This window comes from Podarcis vaucheri, assembly GCF_965113315.1.
Source record: "Podarcis vaucheri genome assembly, chromosome: 6".
In the NCBI taxonomy this organism is placed as follows: Eukaryota; Metazoa; Chordata; class Lepidosauria; order Squamata; family Lacertidae; genus Podarcis; species Podarcis vaucheri.
Window position 1 is genome coordinate 13559361 of NC_138764.1, and position 24693 is coordinate 13584053.

At 46.5% G+C, this 24693-nt stretch overlaps 1 protein-coding gene across 2 annotated transcripts in view; it reads left to right on the forward strand.

Annotated features, from left to right (window-relative positions):
• The window catches only part of TPR (translocated promoter region, nuclear basket protein), a 66893-nt gene that overhangs the window by 29172 nt on the left and 13028 nt on the right, over positions 1-24693 (forward strand). For both annotated transcript variants that reach the window (XM_082225400.1, XM_082225401.1), the window contains exons 24-40: positions 6213-6416; positions 6524-6708; positions 8526-8673; positions 10273-10410; positions 10682-10813; positions 11426-11556; positions 11883-12093; positions 12419-12565; positions 13379-13577; positions 15132-15337; positions 16116-16177; positions 17093-17301; positions 18875-19147; positions 19650-19798; positions 21153-21236; positions 23331-23522; positions 24539-24673. In XM_082225400.1, coding sequence (XP_082081526.1) covers positions 6213-6416; positions 6524-6708; positions 8526-8673; positions 10273-10410; positions 10682-10813; positions 11426-11556; positions 11883-12093; positions 12419-12565; positions 13379-13577; positions 15132-15337; positions 16116-16177; positions 17093-17301; positions 18875-19147; positions 19650-19798; positions 21153-21236; positions 23331-23522; positions 24539-24673 — 2805 coding nt within the window. The remainder of the gene's footprint in view (positions 1-6212; positions 6417-6523; positions 6709-8525; positions 8674-10272; positions 10411-10681; positions 10814-11425; positions 11557-11882; positions 12094-12418; positions 12566-13378; positions 13578-15131; positions 15338-16115; positions 16178-17092; positions 17302-18874; positions 19148-19649; positions 19799-21152; positions 21237-23330; positions 23523-24538; positions 24674-24693) is intronic.

The following is a 24693-nucleotide window of genomic DNA, read 5'->3' on the forward strand; positions in this document are numbered from 1 at the left end:
TCACGACGTGACAGCTTCCGGCGAAGCATAGGTCTCCCTGCAGTTGCTTCTGACACCTCCCCGCTATTTTCGCTCGAAGTGTCTCTCACCCCTTTCTCTCCCCTGCTGCTTCCTGCCTGGGCTGCTGCGTCTCTCTCAGCATTACTGAGATCCTCCTCCAGAGACCCCGCGCTCCCCCTGCTGGTCCCTGCTTTGGCTGTTGACTCTCTCCCAGTCTCTGGGAGCCCTACCACTTCCCTTTCCTCCGATGTCAGTTCCCTGACATCCACCTCCCCTCCAGGGCCCCCCTCTCCCCCGCCCCTACTCTCTCCTCTGGGCGGTGAGGAGCTGAAACCCCTAAAAGAATCCTCTTCATCTTCCGACGTCTCGAACATTTCCCTCCATCGGTCTTCGTTCCGACTCGCTGAATCCTCCTCCACCTCGGAATCAGCGAACCCCTCCAACTCTTCTTCTTCGTCGGTGGTGGCGAAGTATTCCCTCCGGAACCTCGCCACTGGCTGGGGTTTCCGAGGGAATCTCTGATGAAAAGTTTCAATCAAAACCTCGTCATCTACATCCTCTGCCCTGACCCAGGTGTTTTCCGACTCCGGCTCCCCTTCCCACATTACCAAATACTCTACTTGCTCTCCCCTCCACCTGGAATCGAGAATCTCCGCTACATGGTAGCTGTGTTCTTTTTCCTCCATAGCTGGTCCCCTATTGACCCTCCCCTCTCTGTCCCCTATATACGGTGACAGCAATGATCTGTGGAACACTGGGTGCAACTTCATGTGGTTCGGTAACCGGAGTCTGAAAGCCACTGGGTTGACCTGTTGCGTGACTTCAAATGGGCCCAGCCTTTTGGGTCTTAACTTCTTACAACCTCCTTTAAATGGTAACCCTTGGGTGGACAACCACACCTGGTCCCCCACCCTAATGCTTTCTCCTTCCCTTCTGGTTTTGTCTGCCTGCCTCTTATATTCCTCCTTCGCCCTGTTTAAATTAAGTTGGAGCTGGCGATGGATCGCTTCCATTTCTTCAACGAACTGTTCTGCGGCTGGAACGCTCCAGTTCTCCCCCTCCCCCCCTGGGAAGGCTCGGGGATGACACCCGTGATTGGCCAAAAAAGGGCTCATTCCCGTGGACACGTTCTCCGCATTGTTATAGGCAAATTCTGCCAACGCCAGCTTCTCCACCCAATCATTCTCTCTGTCATTCACATAACACCTCAAATATTGCTGGAGGACACCATTAGCTCTTTCCGCCTGCCCGTTGGTTTCTGGATGGCGGGCCGTGGAAAAATTCACCTCTACATGCAATAAGCTCATGAGCTTCCTCCAGAACCTGGAAGTAAATTGTTTCCCTCGGTCCGAAACCACCCTCAAGGGGGCACCATGCAATCTAAACACATTTTCCACAAACAATTTAGCGGTTTCTTCTGCTGTGACCGCATGTGAGCAGGCTATAAAGTGGGCCATCTTGGTTAACAGGTCTACCACAACCATAATGGCTGTCTTCCCTTTGGACCTGGGCAGATCAGTCATAAAATCTATTGCCACTGCCTCCCATGGTCTTTCCGGCGTGGGTAGTGGTTCTAATAAACCTGCCGGTGCCCGCCTCTCCCCCTTGGCTCGTTGACATCGGTCACACCCTCTCACATACTCCCTCACATCTTCCCTGACCTTGGGCCACCAGAATTCCCTGGTAACCAGCCACATGGTTTTGTGTTGCCCAAAATGCCCTGCTGTGGGGCTATCGTGCAGTTGCTTGAGTACCTTTTCCCTCAATTCTCCTTCAGGTACGTATAACGCTCCCTTGTAGTACAACGCCCCGTTTCTCTCCTCAAACCCCCCGGGTTTGTCTCCCTCCCTCCTGAGACTCCTGAGTTTGTCCTGGGCATATTCATCCTGCACCGTTCCCTCTATCAGTTCCCTTAGCCCCACCAATGCCGCCCCACACACCCAGCGGTCCTCGGGAATGACATGGGTCTCTTCGGGTGCACCCTCTCCCTCCAAATATTCAGGTTTGCGTGAGAGAGCGTCCGCCCTAACGTTCTCCGGGCCTGGTACGTAACAAATCTCAAAGTTAAATTTGGAGAACTCCTGGGCCCATCTCAACTGCCGTTGGTTGAGCACTCGCGCAATTCTCCAATACTCTAGATTCTTATGGTCCGTGCGCACTTGCACCTTCTGTTGTGCACCAATTAGTAGGTGCCTCCATCTCCGGAAGGCCTCATAAATCGCAAGAAGTTCCCGGTCGTACACCGTGTAGTTTCTCTCAGATTTGTTCAGCTTTCGCGAAAAGAAGGCACACGGTCGCCACTCGGACCCCTCCTTCCCCGGCTGCAGAAGAAGCACCGCCCCTATGGCTCTGTCAGAAGCGTCTGTTTCGACCCTCAGCTTTTTTTGTAAATCCACATGTAGAAGTTGTTCGTCAGAGGCGAAGGCCTTTTTCAGTTCCTCAAACGCTCGCTCCGCCTCCCCCGTCCAAACAAACTTCTTTTTGCTGCTGAGACAGTCCGTGATGGGCGCCGTCAGGTGAGCGAAGTTTCGGATGAACTTACGATAAAAGTTTCCAAACCCTAGGAACCTCTGCACATCCTTCTTAGTCTTGGGTGTTTTCCATTCCAGCACCGCTTGAACCTTGCCGGGGTCCATGGCCAACCCCTTGTCTGACAAGCGGTACCCCAGGAATTCCACCTCCTTGGTATGAAACTGACACTTCTCCAGTTTCACCCACAGTCTGTTGGCTTGCAGCCTGCTCAACACTTCTCTGACGTCTCTCACATGTTGCTCCTCATTCTCCGAATACACCAACACGTCATCTAAGAAGGCCACGCAATTCTTGTAGAGCAAAGGCCCCAGTACATGGTTCATAAAGGCTTGAAAACACGCGGAGCCTGCTTGTAATCCAAAAGGCATAACGAGATATTCAAATGCCCCCAAAGGGGTGAACATGGTGGTCTTCCATTCATCCCCTTTCCTTATACGTATCAGGTTGTACGCCCCCCTTAGGTCCAGCTTTGTAAAAATCTTTCCTTTTCGCACCCTGGTCAAAATATCATCAATCCTGGGCATAGGAAAAGCCACCGGCTCTGTCACTGCATTTAGGGCCCGAAAGTCACATACCAGCCTCGGCTTGTCCGTGTTTTTTTTATCCACAAAAAACACTGGGCTACCCCCCGCTGCCTTGGACTCTCTGATGAAGCCTCTCTTCAGGTTCTTGTCAATGAACGCTCGCAACTCCTGCATCTCCCTGTCTGACATGGCATACAACCTGCCTACAGGAAGCTGTGCTCCAGGGAGTAAATTGATCTGGCAATCAAAGGGCCTATGCGGGGGTAGTTGGTCAGCTTCCTTCTCGCTGAACACGTCGCTGAGATCAGCATACTGTGATGGCACCTTCCCCTTCTCCATCACTTCCGTCCCTGCTAGGGTGGCTTGGGCCCCTGCTGACCCCTTTTCCCCCCTGCAGTGTTCTAAGCAATGTGCGGAACCGAAGGAAACCACTCTTTGATGCCAGCCCACCAGCGGATCATGTAGGGCTAGCCAGCTCATTCCCAAAATAATGGGAGCGCCTCCCAAGGTGGCCACATTAAACGCTATCAGTTCTGTGTGCCTTGCCACCCTCATTATCATTGGGATGGTCTGCAAGCTGACGCCTCCTCCCAACAGTTCTCTGCCATCGATCGTGGTCACCTGCAGGGGGTTGCTTAAGGGGATAGTCTGTATCTGGTGTTCAGCAGCAAACTCCTTGCTCATGAAATTGCAGGAGCTGCCTGAGTCCAACAGCGCCTTTATTTTTAGGGGGTGTCCATTTTGCAACTCTAGCGACACTTCAATCACTAGAGCAGGTCGAGGAGCTTCTGGCACTGGCACTTGGGGAAGGGGCACTTTCACTGCTCTTTGGCCTGGCTGCAGTGCCCTGCTGGCAACCAGGCGTTGGCTTTTACCTGCTCCGTTTCTCCCTGCTCTTCCCCCTCAACAGTTCCCACCATCCCTTGCCATTCCTTCCTCTGGGGGCAGACTCTGGCAAAGTGGCCTGGCTGTTGGCAGAGATAGCATTTCCGGGGTCCCTTTCCCTCCTTCTTCGCCCCCTCACTGGGCTTTGAAACTGCGCGCGCGCGGGCTGTTCCGATTTCCATCGGCTCTGCCGGCGGGAAAGCTGGCTCAGGAATGTCTGGAATGCGTAACTCCTTCCAACGTTCCCCTCTCCCTTCCCGCCTCTCCAAGGCTCTTGCCTCCTGGCGCGCTCCAATGGTCAGCGCAGATTTGGTCAGCTGATCCATAGACACCGCCCTGGGGCTCCTGGCCAGCTCGTCTTTCACAGCTGAAGAAAGACCTTCTTCAAATAGCATCTGAATGGGTGCTGCCGATAAATCCCACCCCAATCTGTGAATCAGCATGGTAAATTCAGTCCAGTACTCACGGACAGATCTGCTTCCCTGCTTGCAAGCCATTAGCTGTCTGCGCACTACCCCCTCCTCCATATCGCTGGAGAACATGATATCCATTGCACGAAAGAATTTCATAGTGTCCTTCAGGATATCGTTGTGCGTTGCCATCAGGGGTCGAACCCAATCTCGCGCCCCCTTCTCAAGATGCCCAATTACAAAAGCAACTCGGGATTCCTCATCAGGGAACTCATCAAACTGCACATTCAGGGCATATTGCATTTCAGTCCTAAAGGCATGGTAATCCTTGGGGTCCCCCCCAAACTTCTGCACTAATCCTGGTACCTTTCTGGGGAACTGAGTGGTTCTCCCCTTCTTGTCTGCATCTTGAGCCCTCCTCTCCTCGAGCCTCGCCGTCTGCAGCGCAAGTTGGACCTCCAATGCTCGGCATCTGTCTTCCAAGCTTGGACCAGCTCCACCCCCTGCGGCTCCGGCTCCTGCTGGGTCGCTCATGATGCCTTCTCCTGCACAGGCAGCGTACAGAGTCTGTCGGACTGCTATCAGGGGATGATTAGCTGCTTGTGCTTAAAATAGTGCCCCTTCAGAGTTTGTGCGACCCCACAAACCTCTGTGTGTGACAGAGCTCCTCAGACATGTCTGCTCTAGTCACTTGTAGAGTCCGACAGTGGCTGTCTGCGGAAGCGCTTCCAGCAAAGAAGTTCCTTAACGGAAACGCGTCTCCTGGACTCACGACGTGACAGCTTCCGGCGAAGCATAGGTCTCCCTGCAGTTGCTTCTGACACCTCCCCGCTATTTTCGCTCGAAGTGTCTCTCACCCCTTTCTCTCCCCTGCTGCTTCCTGCCTGGGCTGCTGCGTCTCTCTCAGCATTACTGAGATCCTCCTCCAGAGACCCCGCGCTCCCCCTGCTGGTCCCTGCTTTGGCTGTTGACTCTCTCCCAGTCTCTGGGAGCCCTACCACTTCCCTTTCCTCCGATGTCAGTTCCCTGACACATATGGTTCTTAAATGTAAACTATATGTTGATCTCCGTCAGCAGTTCCTAGATCAACTCTGCACCCCCAAATGGAAACCAGAGGTCATATATTTTCTATTATTGGGGAATAATCAAGAGCTCACCAAGTTAGTGGCTAAATATCTTCATCTGGTTTTTTGTCGTCAAAACACATTGCAGACGTCTGATCTCCCTGGAGACCTAGAGATGTAATGTTAGACTGCTTTGCCTCTTTCATTTGACAAATGTTTTGTGTCACTGGGAAGGTGGGGATTCTGTATTGATTTGCTATGGATGTTTGTATGTGATGCCAATAAAAGGTTTGATGATCATGGAAAATTTTGGGGGGAGGCCCCATTGGTGAAAGAGCACCTTGGGTTACAACCTGTTTTGGTTTACGAGCGGACCTCCAGAACAGATTATGGTTGTAAACCAAGGTACCACTGTAAGTGAATGTTTAGTTTATTGCATGTTGGTCTGCACTCATTGAAAATGCGAAGCATCAGTGTCTTATTCCTTTTTGTTAGAATGACACTGTAATTCTATATCGTTTGGGAACTTGTATGCAAGCTTATGTAATCAGTGGGCTCCTGCTACAAAAAATAAATCTGTCTAATCTAGAATGCAGTGGTGGAAAACTCTTGTATCCTAAATTTTAAGAGAACCAGCAAGGCTGCTTGGAATAGGCTGGGTTTTGTTTTCCCCACTTAAACTTACACATCACTTTAGTGACAAAATGAGAACCTTTAAAGTGCAGGAGGCCAAATAAAGTGAATTGAATTCCTTAAAAGTTCAGAAGTGGTGATAGCTGGGTGTTTTTTTTTTACAGGCCAAGATAGCAGCGGAAGCACAGAATAAATATGAGCGGGAGCTGATGCTTCATGCCTCTGATGTTGAAGCCTTGCAGGCTGCCAAAGAACAAGTTGCTAAGAATTCCGCAATAAAGCAGCAACTTGAGGAAGCTGCCCAGAAAGCAGAAGCCGCTTTGCGAGAGAGCAGAGCTTCGTGGGAAGAGAGAGAGAGAATGTTAAAGGTAACTTTTCTGACTGTACAAGTTTTATATATATGTGCAATCCTGAAAGCGGGTGGCATTAAAAAATAAAATCTTCTGAAGTGATCAGCTTTCATATTCTCTTAAAGGATGAAGCTTCTAAGCTGGCGTCTCGCTGTGAAGACTTAGAAAAACAGAACAGACTGTTGCATGAACAGCTGGAAACTCTCAGCGACAAGATGATGTCTTCAATGAAGGAAGGCATGCCAGGATCATTAAATGTGTCTCTCACTGAAGAAGGAAAATCACAAGAACAGATAGTGGAAATTCTCAGGTGTGTTATTTAGTGTATGGATCTGATGTCATTCCCAGGCCCTAAGGAAGCCAGGGCCAGGGCTTTTTCAGTGACTGCTCCGACCTGGTGGAATGCTCTGTCCCACGAGACTAGGGCCCTGCAGGACTTGATCTCCTTCTTCAGGGCCTGTAAGACAGAGCTATTCCGCCTGGCCTTCAATTTGAATTAGCCTGATCGTCTATTCCCTTTTCTATGAAGAAACCCTTTCTGGGACCCCACATTTAAATTCTTCCCTGGTCTCCTTGCTGGCCCTAGTAGGACCAACTTGGCCAGTTAGCCCTGGTGATCATTTGATGTCTACTGACGGGTGGTTTTGTTTTGTTTTGTTTTCCCCCAAAATGACCCCTGAATTTTTGAATTTTATTGATATTGATGTTGCATTTGATGTTGTATTTTATGCTGTTATTAAGTCACATTTCAATCAATGTTTTATTTTTGCTGTTAGCTGCCCTGAGCCCAGTTTTTAAACCGGGAAGGGTGGGGTATATAAAAAATTATTATTATTATTATTATTATTATTATTATTATTATTATTATTATTATATATTTAATTGGCAAAGTAATGAACCACAGGAGTGCACAAAGTGGGTAAGCTCCAGAAAATGTGGACTACAAATCCCCAGAGAACAGGGCAAGGGATGATAAAGTCTATAATCTACAACATTTGGAGAGAGCACCATCTTTATTTTTATTACTGTTATAAGCTGCCCATTTGACTGGGTTGCCCCAGCCACTCTGGGTGGCTCGCAACAAAATATTACCTGTACCCTGCTTCAGAGCCCATTTGCAAATGTTTCAAGGGGATTTTTGAAATTCCTAGTATTTGAGCAGATTTGACAAAATCAAAACTTCTTCCCAATGGTATAGAACAGGGGTCTGCAACCTTTAAGACAAAAAGAGCCACTTGGACCCGTTTCCGAAGGGAAAAAAACTGGGAGCCGCAAAACCATTGCGACATTTAAAATAAATATATCTCCGGAGCTGCGATCTGACAGCGGGCGGGAAGGTGACGTCGGGATGGTGCGTGACTAACGCATGCACCGCCCCCATGCGATGTCACAGCCAGTACAGCGCCCGCCACAGTGGGGAGTGTCGGGGCGCACAATGCGCCTCCTCCCCTCGCTAGTATCCGCCCCGGAGCCGCGGCAAAGGTGTAAAAGAGCCACATGCAGCTCCGGAGCCGCGGGTTGCAGACCCCTGGTATAGAAGGTCATCTGGTTGGGATTTTGCTCCACCTTGTGGTCGAAGGCAGGGGGTAGGCTTTTGTGGTAAGCAGATGGCTCTTCAAGAATCCGGTTTGCTTTCCTTCTTTCATTGAAACAATTGTGATTTTTCTGAAGCAGTTGAAAGAGCCGTATTCTAGTGGTCAGGAAGAAGAAGCAGGATTGTAGACGCGCTCCTTTCTTGCACTCAAATCCTCGCCCCGTGTGTCTTCTCCCTCTTGGGTATCTTATGTGGCCATTGCTAACTGAAGGGTGCTCCTAAACTCCAATTCAGAAACATGGCTTAAACCTTAACCAAGGGTAGCAACGCACACACATAGCAATGCACACACAAACACACTGGTAGCATAGGATAGTCTGACAACCCACTTTCAGATCCTAAACTATATGATCTTGCACTGTGTCTGCATTTGCCTGTAATAACATGATAGGGCCAAAACAAATCCCAATATCAATTAGCCCAGTGGTCATGTTTTCCAACTTCCCTTTAAAACCCAGCAATTTTTAGCTTTGCAGGCTAAGCAGTGTTTCGTTGAGGCATTTAATCTCAAGCAGTGCTTCTTTCCACCGCAGGTTTATACGCAGAGAGAAGGAGATTGCGGAAACGAGGTTTGAGGTGGCACAAGTGGAGAGCTTACGGTACCGCCAGAGGGTGGAACATTTGGAAAGGGAGCTCCAACAGTTGCAGGAAAGTCTGAATGCAGAGAGAGAGAAAGTGCAGGTATGTATGCGTGTGCCCGTGGTCACCTTTGGTTAGAAGTTAAGGGAAGTATTTTCCTTTGTATATTGACACTTCAAAGTCCTCCTGGAAACATTCCTATCCTATTGACAGACATGCAGTTTATTAGGAGTGCTGCTTGTTTTGTTGGTAATAGCTGGAGAACACCTCTGGCTTGCTTTCAGAAACACGACTATTGTTACATACAAAGAATCTGAGATAATTTGCCTGTGCCAAAACATCTGGTGTTTGACGTGAAGATGAATGCTTAGATTTAAGTTGGCTTCTTTAGAAAACCATGAGATTCCTCTGAGAAGATTGGTGGTGGTGGCCAAGATTCCCTGGAAGACCACTGGTCAATTCTTTTCTCTGCATTGCAAAGCCACAAGGAGTGTGGGCTGTGATCATGCAATGAACCCACAATTCACGTGGGTCAAAACCCAGGCTACTGTTCTGTGAGAACTTACTGTGACAAAGGGAGCTGGGCATGTTTAGCCTGGAGAAGAGGAGGTTAAGGGGTGATATGATAGCCATGTTCAAATATATAAAAGGATGTCACATAGAGGAGGGAGAAAGGTTGTTTTCTGCTGCTCCAGAGAAGCGGACACGGAGCAATGGATCCAAACTACAAGAAAGAAGATTCCACCTAAACATTAGGGAGAACTTCCTGACAGTAAGAGCTGTTCGACAGTGGAATTTGCTGCCAAGGAGTGTGGTGGAGTCTCCTTCTTTGGAGGTCTTTAAGCAGAGGCTTAACAACCATATGTCAGGAGTGCTCTGATGGTGTTTCCTGCTTGGCAGGGGGTTGGACTCGATGGCCCTTGTGGTCTCTTCCAACTCTATGATTCTATGAAATGGATGCTTCAGAATGTTTGTGCAGCAGAGATGTTCATTGATAGAGCTATAGATAGTTTTGAAACCACTGGATTCATGTAATGGGCCAGAGGCTGATCAGTACAGACACCTGGTAAGGGCCTGGAGTAGGAGAACCTTGTTAGATACCACAGTGGCCTTTCATGTTTGAGAATTGTGCATATCATATGCGGGTGGCGCTGCTATCTAAACCACTGAGCCTCTTGGACTTGCCGATCAGAAGATTGGCAGTTCGAATCCCCACAACGGGGTAAGCTCCCGTTGTTCTGTCTCAGCTGCTGCCAACCTAGCAGTTCAAAAGCTTGCCAGTAAAAGTAGATCAGTAGGTATCACTGTGGCGGGAAGGTAAACGTCATTTCCATGCGCTCTGGTTTCCGTCACGGTGTCCTGTTGTGCCACAAGCGGTTTAGTCATGCTGGCCACGTGACACGGAAAGCTGTCTGTGGACGAATGCTGGCTCCCTTGGCCTGAAAGCGAGATGAGTGCCGCAACCCCATAGTCACCTTTGACTGGACTTAACCATCCAGGGGTCCTTTACCTTTTTTTTTTTACCTTTTATTATATATATATATTGCTTGCTCTGACAGTTAACTTTGCCGAGTTAACAGGGTTAATGAACGCACTTAATAGTTTCCCAAGTAAATTACAATGGCCCTCCAGATCACATCTTCCTGAAAATGTGGATATTGATACACAGGTTTGGGATTTCACTATTGTGTTGAATTTTAGGTGACAGCGAAAACAATTGCTCAGCATGAAGAACTAATGAAGAAGACTGAGACCATGAATGTTTTGATAGAAACCAACAAGATGCTGAGGGAGGAGAAAGAGAGACTGGAACAGGAACTGCAGCAAATGCAGGCAAAGGTCAGTATGAATTTTAAATCCAGCTTTCAAAACCCTAAAACACTGAAAACCACAAATTATTGAACAGAATGAGAAATTACAGAATATACACTTAGCTCCCACTGTGTCAAACCATAATTTACAACCTTCAGTAATTTGAGACCTTTGAAAGTCTCAAATCAAGGAGCTGTTCATTCACTGAGACACGATGTTAAACTCTGGATGTGAAGATTTTGGCTGTACCAGGAAACAAAGTCACTCGGCAGTAACTTCTAAACCGTTATGTGTTCAGGTGCGTAAACTGGAAGCTGATATCCTGCCTTTGCAAGAGTCTAATGCTGAACTGAGCGAGAAGAGTGGGATGCTTCAAGCAGAGAAGAAGCTTTTGGAAGAGGATGTCAAACGCTGGAAAGCACGGACCCAGGTGAGCTTACCTTGGATTCAAGGACTATTGTTGCAATGCCTCAACAGGACATTTCTCCAGAGTACAATAAGGAGGTCCTCACTCCAAGATGGGTGAAAATGTTACATAGTAGAAGACCAAGAAAGGGGAATAAGACAATAGATATGGTGTAAGATTTGGGGCAAATTTACACTTTTGCTTAGGCAGGAAGAAGGGAAGCATTTAAGAAAAGCTAAAAGCATTAGGAGGCATATCTGCACTAAGGTAGATATTATTGGGTGCTCCTAGAAAGATAAGTATTGATCAGAGTGAGGGAGGATGAAGAGGGAAGGGATTTTTCTCTTCCTTTAGGCAATTACAAGTAGGCAGCCGTCCTGAATCTCATGAAGTTTTCAGAATGTGTGTTGCTGTGTGTTTTTGCTTGGTGGATATTTTATATTTTGAAGGGTTTTTTTAGTTTCGTTATGTATGTATGTATAGCTATATATTTGTATTGTATTTGTTATCTTTCTATAAACCACTTAAATACCCTGCTGATACTAAGTGCAATATAAATATACGAAATAAACCAGATGAATAAGATAAATTGTAAAAAAAAAAAAAGCTCGCTCATAGGCAAATTTCTTCTTGCAGCATTTATTGAGCCAACAAAAAGATACAGATGTTGAAGAGTATCGGAAGCTTCTTTCGGAGAAGGAGGTGAACACCAAACGCATACAGCAGATGAGTGAAGACATAGGCAGGCTTAAAGCAGAAATTGCAAGGTAAACTTCAAGGAATGTCTTAAAATTTTGGAGATGCCAAATACTTGATAGTAGAAGCACCCGTTCCTATCAACATTAAGTTCTTGTTCAGCAGTTAATGGGGTGTCTTGGCAATTCTAATCCTGATATATTTGTTCAGCCTTTAGCACAGGTGCTGGTAGTAGTAGCAGCCGTGGATTCAGATACCATAAGCAAGGACCCTTAATTTTTTATTTTCATACCTCTTTTAAACTGCTCGCATTTTCCAATAATAAAAGGCAGCAGTATACAGAAAGTAGCTCTCATTGGTTTCCGTTGTGTTAGAAGTTCTTTCAATTTTTGTTAAGGTCAAATGCTTCACTGACAACAAGTCAGAATCTGGTCCAGACCCTCCGAGAAGATCTGGCAAAAACGAAAACTGAAAAGGACACCCTTCAGAAAGATTTGGACATTAAACTGGCTGACATCCAAGAGAAAGTTAAAACGATAACACAGGTCAAGAAAATTGGACGTAGATACAAGACTCAGTATGAAGAACTGAAAGCACAACATGACAAGGTAGGTTTTAACTTCTGATAAGTAAAATGGAAGAGCTCTTCCATATTAGATTTTTGTAAATTCAGCTAGTCTTCATTTTTGAAAATTGTGCTCTAGTATGGGAGGCTGTAGGAATGTAGAATGTTTGAAGTTTTATTCTGTTTTATATTCTTTTGGGAGCCGCCCAGAGTGGCTGGGGAAACCCAGCCAGATGGGCGGGGTATAAAAAATAAATTGTTGTTGCTGTTGTTGTTATAGAATGTACAACCTGCTGTAATTTTGGTTACTAGCTTGTATAATACCAATCCCTTTCACCAACGCAGATGTTTACTTTCCAAAATTTTAGGTGATTGCAGAAGCATCAACTCCGTCTTCTGCAGAACAGCAAGAGCAACATGTTTCAGACAAAGAAATTCAAGAAGTGAAAGAAGCTCTGAGCCAAGCTGAGACCAAGATAAAAGCCTTGGAAGGACAGATTGAAAATTTACAGAAGGTGGGAGAGCCTTTTCTGAGGATCATATGTGTCTGTAGCCAACTCCCAAAATGAATAATCAGCTTACCAAAAAGACTGAAGTGGGATGTTGTGCTTTTATGATGGGGGACCAAGTTTAGATCCCTGGATGGCTGTGAGGTTTGGCCCAGTCATGCTGTTTCAGCTTAATGTGCCTTAAAGGGATATTCCCAGGTGTGCTGCCCTGAAACCATTGGGGAATAGTAGGTAGTGGTGAAAAAATACCATAGAAAATTGTTTGTAAGTGTTTCAGAAATTTTACACCACAGGGAGAAGTTACCTTTACAGTATAAAGGTAAAGGGACCCCTGACCATTAGGTCCAGTCATGACTGACTCTGGGGTTGCGGCGCTCATCTCACTTTATTGGCTGAGGGAGCCAGGATTCAGCTTCCGGGTGATGTGGCCAGCATGACTAAGCCACTTCTGGCGAACCAGAGCAGTACACGGAAACGCTGTTTACCTTCCCGTCAGAGCGGTACCTATTTATCTACTTGCACTTGACGTGCTTTTGAACTGCTAGGTGGGCAGGAGCTGGGACCGAGCAACGGGAGCTCACCCTGTTGCGGGGATTTGAACCGCCGACCTTCTGATCGGCAAGTCCTAGGCTCTGTGGTTTGACCCACAGCGCCACCCGATTCCCTCCTTTACAGTATACTCAGATTCAAACACCCTATGCTCTTACAGCTCTTAGATTGTCTAGGATCTTCTCATAGAAAGCTTGCGCTACTTCATTAATCACCCAGTGATTGAAAGCAGTTCTGTATCCTGAAGTTTCCATGTCTTGCTTTCTGTAGACGCTCGGCGAGAAGGACACCGAAGTAAAAAATCTCCAGGAACAGGTAGCCCAGCTTCAGTCAGAGGCTTCCCGTCTTCAGCAAGATCTACAGGAGAAAACATCACAAGAGGAGCAGCTCAGGCAGCAGGTTGCTGAGAAGGAGGAGAAGATGAAGAAGACACTTCTGGCTGCCAAGCAGAGGATTGCACAGTTAGCAGGTGAATTGCCTGGCAGTTCTTTCGAAGCAGTTGCCATTTTTAGTTCTTCGGCATAAGGTTCCAGCTTATGGGACGCAGGTGGCGCTGTGGGTTAAACCACAGAGCCTAGGACTTGCCAATCAGAAGGTCGGCGGTTTGAATCCCCACGACGGGGTGAGCTCCTGTTGCTCGGTCCCTGCTCCTGCCAACCTAGCAGTTCGAAAGCACGTCAAAGTGCAAGTAGATAAAAGGTACCGCTCCGGTGGGAAGGTAAAGGGCGTTTCCGTGTGCTGCTCTGGTTCGCCAGAAGCAGCTTAGTCATGCTGGCCACATGACCCGGAAGCTGTACGCCGGCTCCCTCGGCCAATAAAGCGAGATGAGCATCACAACCCCAGAGTCGGTCACGACTGGACCTAATGGTCAGGGGTATCTTCACCTTTACCTTTAAGGTTCCAGTTACTTGATCAAGGTAGAAGCTTACATAAGAGAGAGTCCACTTTGTCAGGTTCACAAAATGATTTCAAAAGTGTGTTTGTATAAACAGACAGATGCACATGACATCACATCTAATCCTATTTTCTTCTCCTAAAATATTCCATCCTTTATTGCTGCTGCTTTTGTAAACATGGCTTAGCCCTATCCAGATAATGAGGAGTTGTATTTGGTAAGGGGATAGGGAACTCTGCCAGCACAGAAGCCCATCTCATAACCATGCATTGAATGCTGCATTATTTCACAGTAGAAATAGAACTGGGAGTCAGTTGTCCCAGCAGGAATAATGGGCATAGTTAAGCTTGCAGGAACCTGCCAGGAAATAATCCTCCTCCTCCTAAGCTAAGTGCTGTAGTATGAAGAGGAGAAAAGCAGCCGTATCTGTTTACTGATTAGGCCAGAGCTGTTTGGAGACTCTCGTTTCCTGGTAGAGCCAGAGCCAGAATTAAGGGACACTCTTCTCCCAGAGATGGCAGATTTGAGCCGGCCCCACGTCTGGGTAGGAGTCGTTTGTGATTAGTACCAGTATTCTGTTAATGCAAGGGCCCTATGTATAGAACTCAGCACAGGTTGACAGAAACTTGGAGGCTGCGTCCTCTTGAGTGGTGTTCTGCTCAGGCCACTGTGCAGATATAATACCCGACATGGATTTTGGATTGGAGGGGGTTCCTCATCCAAGTCCCCTCTCATTGTAGCCCTTGAACATTTGCATAACACCATGTTAAAATGGAAATGTTGAATACACTGGTACCTCGGGTTAAGTACTTAATTTGTTCCGGAGGTCCGTTCTTAACCTGACACTGTTCTTAACCTGAAGCACCACTTTTTGCTAATGGGGCCTCCTGCTGCTGCCGCTGCGCCGCCGGAGCCCGATTTCTGTTCACATCCTGAAGCAAAGTTCTTAACCCAAGGTACTATTTCTGGGTTAGAGGAGTCTGTAACCTGAAGCGTATGTAATCCGAGGTACCACTGTATTAGGGGACCCGCAGGGACAGAGCTCTTCATGAAAATGCTGTTTTCAGAATTCCTGTATAAAGAGACATAGTAAGGAGTTTCAACTTGCCTTCCTATACTTTAATTCAGGTGCAAAGGAACAGCTGACCAAAGAAAGCGAGGAGTGGAAACAAAAGAGCAGTGCACTGGAAGAGCAGAAGACTGAGTTGGAAGTGCGGATGAGCGCACTTAAATCACAGTATGAAGGCCGCATTTGCCGCCTAGAGAGAGAGCTCCGAGAGCAGCAAGAGAGGCACCACGAGCAGCGAGATGAGCCAGCAGAATCTACCAATAAGGTAAGGACGTGGGTAGCACTGTGGTCTAAACCACTGAGCCTCTTGGGCTTGCCGATCAGAAGGTCGGCGGTTCAAATCATCCACGTAATGAAATGAGCTCCTGTTGCTCTGTCCCAGCTCCTGCCAACCAGCAGTTCGAAAGCACACCAGTGCAAGTAGATAAATAGGTACCACTCCGGCGGGAAGGTAAACAGCGTTTCCATGCACTCTGGTTTCTGTCACAGTTGCACCAGAAGCAGTTTAGTCCTGCTGGCCGCATGACCTGGAAAGCTGCCTGTGGACAAACGCCGGCTCCTTCGGCCTGAAAGCCACAACCCCATAGTCGCCTTTGACTGGACTTAACTGCCCAGGGGTCCTTTACCCTTTTTTTTTTTTTTTAACTGATAAGGTAGACAATTTGTGCAGCTCTAATTTTGTAGTTTGATACCAAATTCCTGTCCACTAAAGCTGCTACTAGATTAGTTGTGGTGGTTGAGGGGTATGGATTTTTGAAGATGGCATAGAATCATAGAATTGTTGAGTTTGAAGGGACCCTAAGGGAAATCTAGTGCAACCTCCTGTAGTCCATGACAGATGAATATCCAGCTTCTGCTTAAAAACCTCCAATGAAGAAGAGTCCACCGCCTTCTGAGAATAAATCAATAAATCTGTAATAAAAACACAAATGTCAATATTCTGATAATAATTCAGTAGAATGCAAGACTTAGCTGCTATTTCATACAATCATTTGCACTGATATTTTGAATCCTGTGGCTTACTGAAGCATTTTGTCCAATAGGCTCCAGAACAGCAGAGACAGATCACCCTTAAATCAACTCCTGCTGCAGGTGACAGAGGAATGTGAGTTCTTCTGTTCATTCTTTCATATCTCTGTTGATCCTTCCCACTCTTGTTTTATAAGCTGCTACTAGCACAGGGCGATACGAAATTAATTGTCTGAAACCAGTATGACGGTCAAACTACAATATAGGTTTCAGACTTTCTGAGCTAGTGGTATATTGCGGCTCCCCAGCCACTGACAGCACAGCTCACTTCCCCCCTGCCAGCCTGTGCTGTGCTGGCAGCAGCCTGGAACCCGTGATGTATCTATTACCAGCTCAAATTGCCTTGATCAGGTGAGCAGGGGTGGGGTTTTGTTAACTGCTTCACTGAGGGATGGGCAGCTGTTTAACGAAGCGCTCTCCTGGGGGCTTGATCAGCTGAGGGACTGGTAGACGGGAATGGGCTGGGTGGGGAGCCTAGATACTTTATACATTATAGCCGCCTCTGTTCTACACATTAGGGACGCGGGTGGCACTGCGGTCTAAACTGAGCCTCTTGGGCTTGCCGATCGGAAGGTCGGCGGTTCAAATCCCCACGGTGGTAGTGAGCTCCTGTTGCTCTGTCCCAGCTCCTGCTAACCTAGCAGTTTGAAAGCATACCAGCACGAGTAGATAAAAAGGTACCACTGTGGCCGGAAGGTAAACGGCATTTCCATAGGCTCTGGCACTTGTCACAATGTCCTATTGTGCTAGAAGTGGTTTAGTCCTGCTGGCCACATGACCCAGAAAGCTGACTGCGGACAAACACCAGCTCCCTCGGCCTGAAAGCGAGATGAGCGCTGCAACCCCATAGTCACTTTTGACTGGACTTAACCATCCAGGGGTCCTTTACCTTTACCTTTCTACACATTACTCCAGTGAAGACTGTTTACTTGCATATATTTGCATATATTTAGAATAATATCTAACAGATACAACTTGGACTTTTATCTAGTGCTAGTACTTCAGATCCACCGACAGCCAACATCAAACCAACTCCTGTTGTATCTACTCCAAGCAAAGTGTCAGCAGCTGCAATAGCTGGGAACAAATCGACCCCAAGGGCCAGCATCCGCCCAATGCTGACTCCGACAACTGTCACAAATCCTACATCTACCCCAACGGCCACAGTTATGCCGACAACACAAGTGGAAACTCAGGAAGGTACATTACTGATCAAAAGGCTTAACAATGCACATGATGAATAGTCATTTTTTAAATGTGTAATTTCTAGGATTCTATATGCCTGTGCTGGTCCCGTGGGTTACCCGAGAGGCGAGGTCCAAGTCCGGTCCGTGGTCAAAGGTGCAACGTGGAGGCAGTCCATAGTAGCTGAAGCTGGGTGCAGGGCAGGGAATTGGGTGAAGTCAGGGACAGGCATGCAAGCAGGGAGTCAGGGCGGGTCAGGAGCTCAGAAAGGAAAGCAGGACAGGGTTCAGGCAGCAGCTAGCAACCAACAATCTTGCTCCCGCAACTTGGGTCTGGGGCTGGCCGGCTTTTATCTGCCCCGAGCGGCCCCGATCCTCAGGTGACTTTTCTCTCCTGGCCTGGAGGCGAGCACTCCTCCTGCGGGAACTTAGTTCCCTCTGCCTCTCTGCCCTGAGCCTCTGCAGCTCAGGAGAGGCTGGAGGGTTACCGGACCCAGAGCTAACATCAGCTTCCTCTGATGGGGCTGAGAGTGGAGCACTTGCAGGCAATGGGTCCTCCATCACCTCAGGAGCAAGACCAGACTCAACTGGACCCTTCAGGCTCATGCCCCAGCCCTGGCTCAGCTAGTTCTGGAGGCGGGGAATCCTGTGCAGTCTGGGATCCCTCAAGTTCAGCATCCGAGTCCAAATCCCAGGCCATCACAATGCCACTGCATTAAAAGCATTAGAACACAGAGGCATATTTTGCCTCCTGTACTGTTTGTGAAGCCATTCAATTCATAAAGTGAGGAAACTCTTCTGATTGTTGAGGCTGGGATTTGATAGAATGAACATCATAACATAAAGTGCCCTAGGTAGTGGTTTTTTCTGGGGGGACGCATACCCCTAAACATTTTGTGAATCTTTGTGCTTTTGTTCATTTACTGTGTTTATTTTTCCCAATTTGAACTATAAAATGGTGGTTTTCTTGAGTCAAAATGAGAGTACCCCAAAACATTTTTTTGGGGAAAAAAAGCACTGGCTTAGGGTGGAATGTTCATGGTTGCAATCCTGGTTCTTGGGATGTTCCTATATCAAGGATTTTGTGGAACCTCAGTGCTCTTCTTAAAAATTAAACCCTGAAAATCTATATTGCTTTTTGTAGAAATGGAAAGCTTCCACTGTAGTTGCAAAAACCAGTTTGAATTTTGAAAATGCCGAAGGGAAAGAAACAGGAAGTGAGGAACAGTACACAGAAATGCCTAGGTCCGTTAGTCTTCTCAAAGGTAGTTAATAGAAAAGAATAATGCTGTAGTAGGCAGGTGATGGGTTTGTCGCGTTCATTAAAGTAGCATGCATATTAACTTTCATACTGATGAAATGTACAATTCTGGTTTGTAGAAAGGACTGTCCCCTAATCTATAGGTTGTGAGGCATGTCACTTGATTCTGTTGTCAGCACCTCTCACCTTAAATAAAAGGAAGTGAGATGGAGTTTATTTCAGAGCTGGGTACCAGCTTGAACCCCGGGCCACAGCTACAGCTTTCTCATTTTTGAAAAAGTTGAATATTATGTGGCTGGAACTAAAGATTACAACAATTTTATTTCAGCTATGCAGTCGGAAGGACCAGTCGAACATGTTCCAGTCTATGGAAGCACAAGTGGATCTGTGCGCTCCACAAGCCCCAACGTCCAGACCTCTCTCTCTCAGCCCATCTTGACAGTTCAGCAGCAAACTCAAGCGACAGCTTTTGTTCAGCCCACTCAGCAGAGCCATCCCCAGATAGAACCAGCCACTCAAGACCCACCCCCCACAATTTTGGAGGTGGTGCAGAGCTCACAGATAGAAAGACCGTCTACTTCGACAGCAGTATTTGGCACAGGTTGGTTAAATTTCCTAGATAAGAAGCATCAAGGGCTTATCCTGGCCAGTTTTCCTTCTGTAGACTTGGGGAAAGCACCAAATAAACTTTGGTTTTTATTTAAATATATAATTTTGAATTCGAATTAAAAGAAGTACTGTATTTTTCGCTCTATAAGATGCACCAGACCACAAGACGCACCTAGTTTTTGGAGGAGGAAAACAAGAAAAAAAAATATTCTGAATCTCAGAAGCCAGAACAGCAAGAGGGATCGCTGCGCAGTGAAAGCAGCAATCCCTCTTGCTGTTCTGGCTTCTGGGATAGCCTTGCAGCCTGCATTCGCTCCATAAGATGCACACACATTTCCCCTTACTTTTTAGGAGGGAAAAAGTGAGTCTTATACAGCAAAAAATACGGTAATCAGTCTTTAAGGTGCTCCTCAAAAAAGAAAGCCACAATGGTTTGTTTTTCTTTGTGCCTTGGGCAAAGTGTGTTTTGAATTTAATGAAATTTTCTCCTTAAGTTTCAGCTACGCCAAGTTCTTCTTTACCCAAACGCTCCCGCGAGGAAGAAGATGATAGCACAGTTGAAAACTCAGACCAAATTCCTGAGGAGATGGTTGATATGCCTGTTGCAAAGAAAATGAGAAGTGTTCAAAGAGTTGGGCCAGAGGTTTGTAAGAAGAAGAACGGCACTAATTTAGTTGTGTTTGGTTATGGGTATCGCAACTGGACTAGGAGAAGAGGGAAAATTGTCCCAGAAAGCTGGGTTTTAAAAGCTCTGAAGAATTTGGAATGGGTGGTGACAAATCTGTCACATCACCCAGTGTCAAATACAGTTGGCAGGTTCTGTTGGCTAGGGTGGGTTGTTCTGCTTGTATTTGACTGCAGGCTTCTCATTTTTAGTGTCCGAATTTCCATGATACCTGTATGGTGTGTGCGAACCTTCATTGGGTCAAACTAGAAGTGATGTGAATTGTGTGCACATTTTTTGTTATGTAAATATCAGGTGCTGAGGAAAGGCTGAGCAGCGTTGGGAATGGGGACGGGGAATTTCTCCCTTCCATTGCCTTGACAAAAAAATTCCCTTTTCAAAGCTGCTACAGTATTTCCATTTCCAAGAGAGATTTTATTGCCACCAATGAAGGCTTCCTTAGAAATGGAGATAGCAGCTGTAGAGACATGATACTTAGTCAGGAACTTGGTCACGAAAGAGCCCTGGGGCTGCTCAGCAATGCCCTGATCTTTTATGTACATGCCAAATAACACACAATTTGAATTACATTCATGGAATTAACATCACATCTACTTGGGTCCAGGGATACCAAACATCGTACTTGGTGTCTTTTCAAATGTAATACTTTTCACTGAAATCATGACACACTTTCAGCTGCCAGACATCAAATGATGAGTAATCAAGTAGTTGCAGGTCAAACAATCCACATTCCTGTTTTGAGCAAGCCCTTAGTATAAATAAGAAATAAATCACATTTTTGCAATAACGAACTATAGAAGATATGAAAAATCCTCTTCTTGATGATTGGGGTTTTTTTCCTGTTCTGTTCATAACTACATAGATTGTAGAGCATTGACTTTATTGTGAATTTTGAGTTGGTTCTCATAGATAGGTGGAATACAGTGGTACCTCCGGTTACATACGCTTCAGGTTACAGACACTTCAGGTTACAGACTCCGCTAACCCAGAAATAGTACCTCGGGTTAAGAACTTTGCTTAAGGATGAGAACAGAAATCGCGCAGCGGCTGTAGCAGGAGGCCCCATTAGCTAAAGTGGTGCTTCAGGTTAAGAACAGTTTCAGGTTAAGAACGGACCTCCGGAACGAATTAAGTACTTAACCAGAGGTACCACTGTAGTTGCTTAAAGATTTGCTGCTATGTTTTTTGCCTTGTACAGTGAAGAAACCCAAGTAGAACATTGCAATACATGGCATGTATTGCAGGTGATCTTGACATTTCCTCCATCATCTGTCACTTAAATTAGTGTTAACAAATTGACGTCATGTTTCAGGAGGAAGTGACTGCGGAAGAAAGCACAGATGGAGAAATAGAAGCTCAAGCCTACAATCAGGATTCTCACGATTCCATTGGAGAAGTAAGCAAGTCTTTCTCTAACCAGGGGGACATTTTGCATCTCATGCTTATGCCATGGCAGGATTCAGAAAAGCCTGTATGCATGAGCTGGGCTGGGGTTCCCAAGATGGCACTGCTCCAGAGTCCTTTGACCGTTATTCATGTGATCTGCTGGCAAGAGGAATAGTAAAAAAGAGTGTGCTGGGCACATTTCTTCAGACCAGAGGCTAAGCGGGGGGGGGGGGGTGTTCGCCCCGGGTGCCATCCCTGAGGGGGTGCCTGAGGGATCCAGCCCATGCGTGGATCACAGCGGCACCCCCTTGGGCAAATCGCTGCAGCGCCCTGTGCACGGATCACAGCGGCACCCCCCTGGGTGGATTGTCCTGTCCCCGTGGGTGGATCACCCTGCCCCCGCTGTTCCGGGTGCCGGCTAGCAAGCTACGCCTCTGCTTCAGACCAATCCAGTTCCTTTATATTTAGCTATAAAGCTGATTTCTGACCAGTAGAGAGCACTGCAATGAAAGATGCACCCCACTGTAAAGGTAAAGGGACCCCTGACCGTTAGGTCCAGTTGCAGACAACTCTGGGGTTGCGGCGCTCATCTCGGCTTACTGGCCAAGGGGGCCAGCGTTTGTCCTCAGACAGCTTCCGGGTCATATGGCCAGCATGACTAAGCCGCTTCTGGTGAAACCAGAGCAGCAAACGGAAACGCTGTTTACCTTCCTCCCGGAGCAGTACCTATTTATCTACTTGCACATTGACGTGCTTTCGAACTGCTAGGTTGGCAGGAGCAGGGACCGAGCAACAGGAGCTCACCCCGTCACGGGGATTCGAACCGCCGACCTTCTGATCGGCAAGTCCTAGGCTCTGTGGTTTAGACCACAGCACCACCTGCATCCCACGGCACCCACTGTAGTGATAATCAATAGGAAGGTTTCTGTAGAATTCAATGGTGAATATTATACTGGGGGAGGGAGGTTCTGATGGGAAGATTCAAAGGGCCACATTACCTTTTTACATTATTGGCTGGCACACAGTTCCACTAGTACTATAAAAATTCCCACGTGACTCATAGTAAAATTCTACTTTGCCTTAAGAGGCATGTTGTCTGTCGGATGTTCCAAAAGATAACATCAGCTGTACTTCCGCTGCAATAGACACCCTTTAAGTGCTTCATGTTCTGAACCATAAATGTTTGTGAAGTTTTTACGTTACAGCGTGTGCTGCTCAGTTTTAATTTAACTTTGTCACAAACACAACCTTGCTGTACTGATTGTCTGAAAAGGAGCATATTATGTTACAGTGGTGCCCCGCAAGACGAATGCCTCGCAAGACGGAAAACTTGCTAGACGAAAGAGTTTTCCGTTTTGGAGGTGCTTCGCAAAATGAATTTCCTATGGGCTTGCTTCGCAAGACGACAATGTCTTGCGAGTTCCTGCTGGGTTCCCCCCCCCCCTTTTCTAAGCCGCTAATCTGCTTATCAGCTGATCCGATCAGCAGGTAAGCCGCTAATAGCGCTAATCCGCTAATCCTTCAATGGGCTTGCTTCGCAAGACGAAAAAACCGCTAGACGAAGAGAATCACAGAACGGATTCTTTTCGTCTTGCAAGGCACCACTGTACTGTGAATTAGGTTATTCGCAGATCTTCATCCAATAGCGCATGCTCTTGTTTTCAAATGCTAAAAGCGAGGAAAACTTTAAGCTTGTTATTACATGCTGTTAGCAGGGTCTTCCTTACAGAGTTCAGGGGGGGAAATATTTAAATAAGCAAGAAGCCTGAACAGTGCTTTTTTTCTGACCAAAGTTCTCCAGATATACAGTGTATGGCCTAAGATTAGTATTCTTGCTCCTTTTGCAAGAAACAGCACAAGAAAGAAAGAAAGCTTCCTGGCAAGTAATAGTCCCAGCTAAAGTAAACTTTGATTACACTGACAATAGGATCCGGAGTATTGACACACTTCAAGTCTTTCTGGTTGGCAAACTAGAAATTTTGGCTCAAAATCAGATCACATAGACTTTTTATATAATATCGGCATATGGCAAATGGCTATAAATCCTGGAGGTACTCCTCCTGTTGGCATTACTTTGGGTTTTATTTGATTTGTCTTGACTTAGGGCGTAACACAAGGGGACTACACTCCCATGGAAGACAGTGAGGAGACTTCTCAGTCCCCACCAATAGATCTTCAGTCAGATCAGCAGAACACAACATCGTCCCAGGATGGCCAGGGCAAGAGAGATGATGTCATTGTTATCGACAGTGACGATGAAGAAGATGAGGATGAAGAAAACGATGGCGAAGCAGAAGTATGTGTGTGTGTTTTGTAAAATAAAAATATTTCTACATAGCATAAGTTGCTACTCATTTGTTGCACATAAATTACAAGGGCTCTATAGTCCTTTTCAAGAGTGTTTGATATTGGTTGTGGGTTGTGGGTTGTTGTTGTTGTTGTTGTTGTTTTGCATTCCCTGTAAAAGTGTGTATTGCACATCTTAAAATGCCTTAGAGTAGGAGAAGAGTACCGTATTTTTTGCTCTAGAAGACTCACTTTTTCCCTCCTAAAAAGTAAGGGGAAACGTGTGTGCATCTTATGGAGCGAACACAGGCTGTGCAGGTATCCCAGAAGCCAGAACAGCAAGAGGGATTGCTGCTTTCACTGCGCAGCGATCCCTCTTGCTGTTCTGGCTTCTGAGATTCAGAATATTTTTTTTCTTGTTTTCCTCCTCCAAAAAGTCTTGTGGTCTGGTGCATCTTATAGAGCGAAAAATATGGTACTTTTCTAAGCCAACAAGGCAGTTCACCTTAAACTATTATCTTCCTCAGTGCACACCAAGAAAAAGAAGGCTGTACATGTTTAAATGTTCACTGTTCCCCTAAGCGTTAAATATTTACTACCTGAATCGGATATAGTTTGCAGATAATTTAGAATGATATTTTGGTTCTCCCTCCTTTTTAAAATACAGTTCCTAATTATTACCAGGTACATAAGAGTCTGGAAGAGGGATCTAGAGTTGTGTAGGTTGAGTATGCCGTGGCTGCAGCCTAGTTGATGCTGCCATTAAAATGTATGAATTTGACTCAGATGCAGAAGGCAGCGACACTTTCGTACTCCCTGCTCTAAGAGCATTTCCCCCTCGCACACCGCAACCAAGGGCCAAAACTTTTAAATCCCTGCTAATAATCTGCAGCTCTGTGCAAGAGCCCAGTCCTCTTTCATTACTCACACCAGATCCCACTTTTCTTCACACAAGAAAGCAAATGATTCTGAACAAAATTTTAAAATGGGTCTGTTTAATTTCTCAAATGTTAATTGTTGCATTAGGAGTATGAAGACGAGGAAGAGGATGACGAGGATGATGAAGATGAAGACACAGGAATGGGAGATGAAGGTGATGATAGCAACGAAGGCACTGGGAGCGTCGATGGCAATGATGGATATGAAGCAGACGACGCAGAGGTAAAAACAAAATTGTGTGT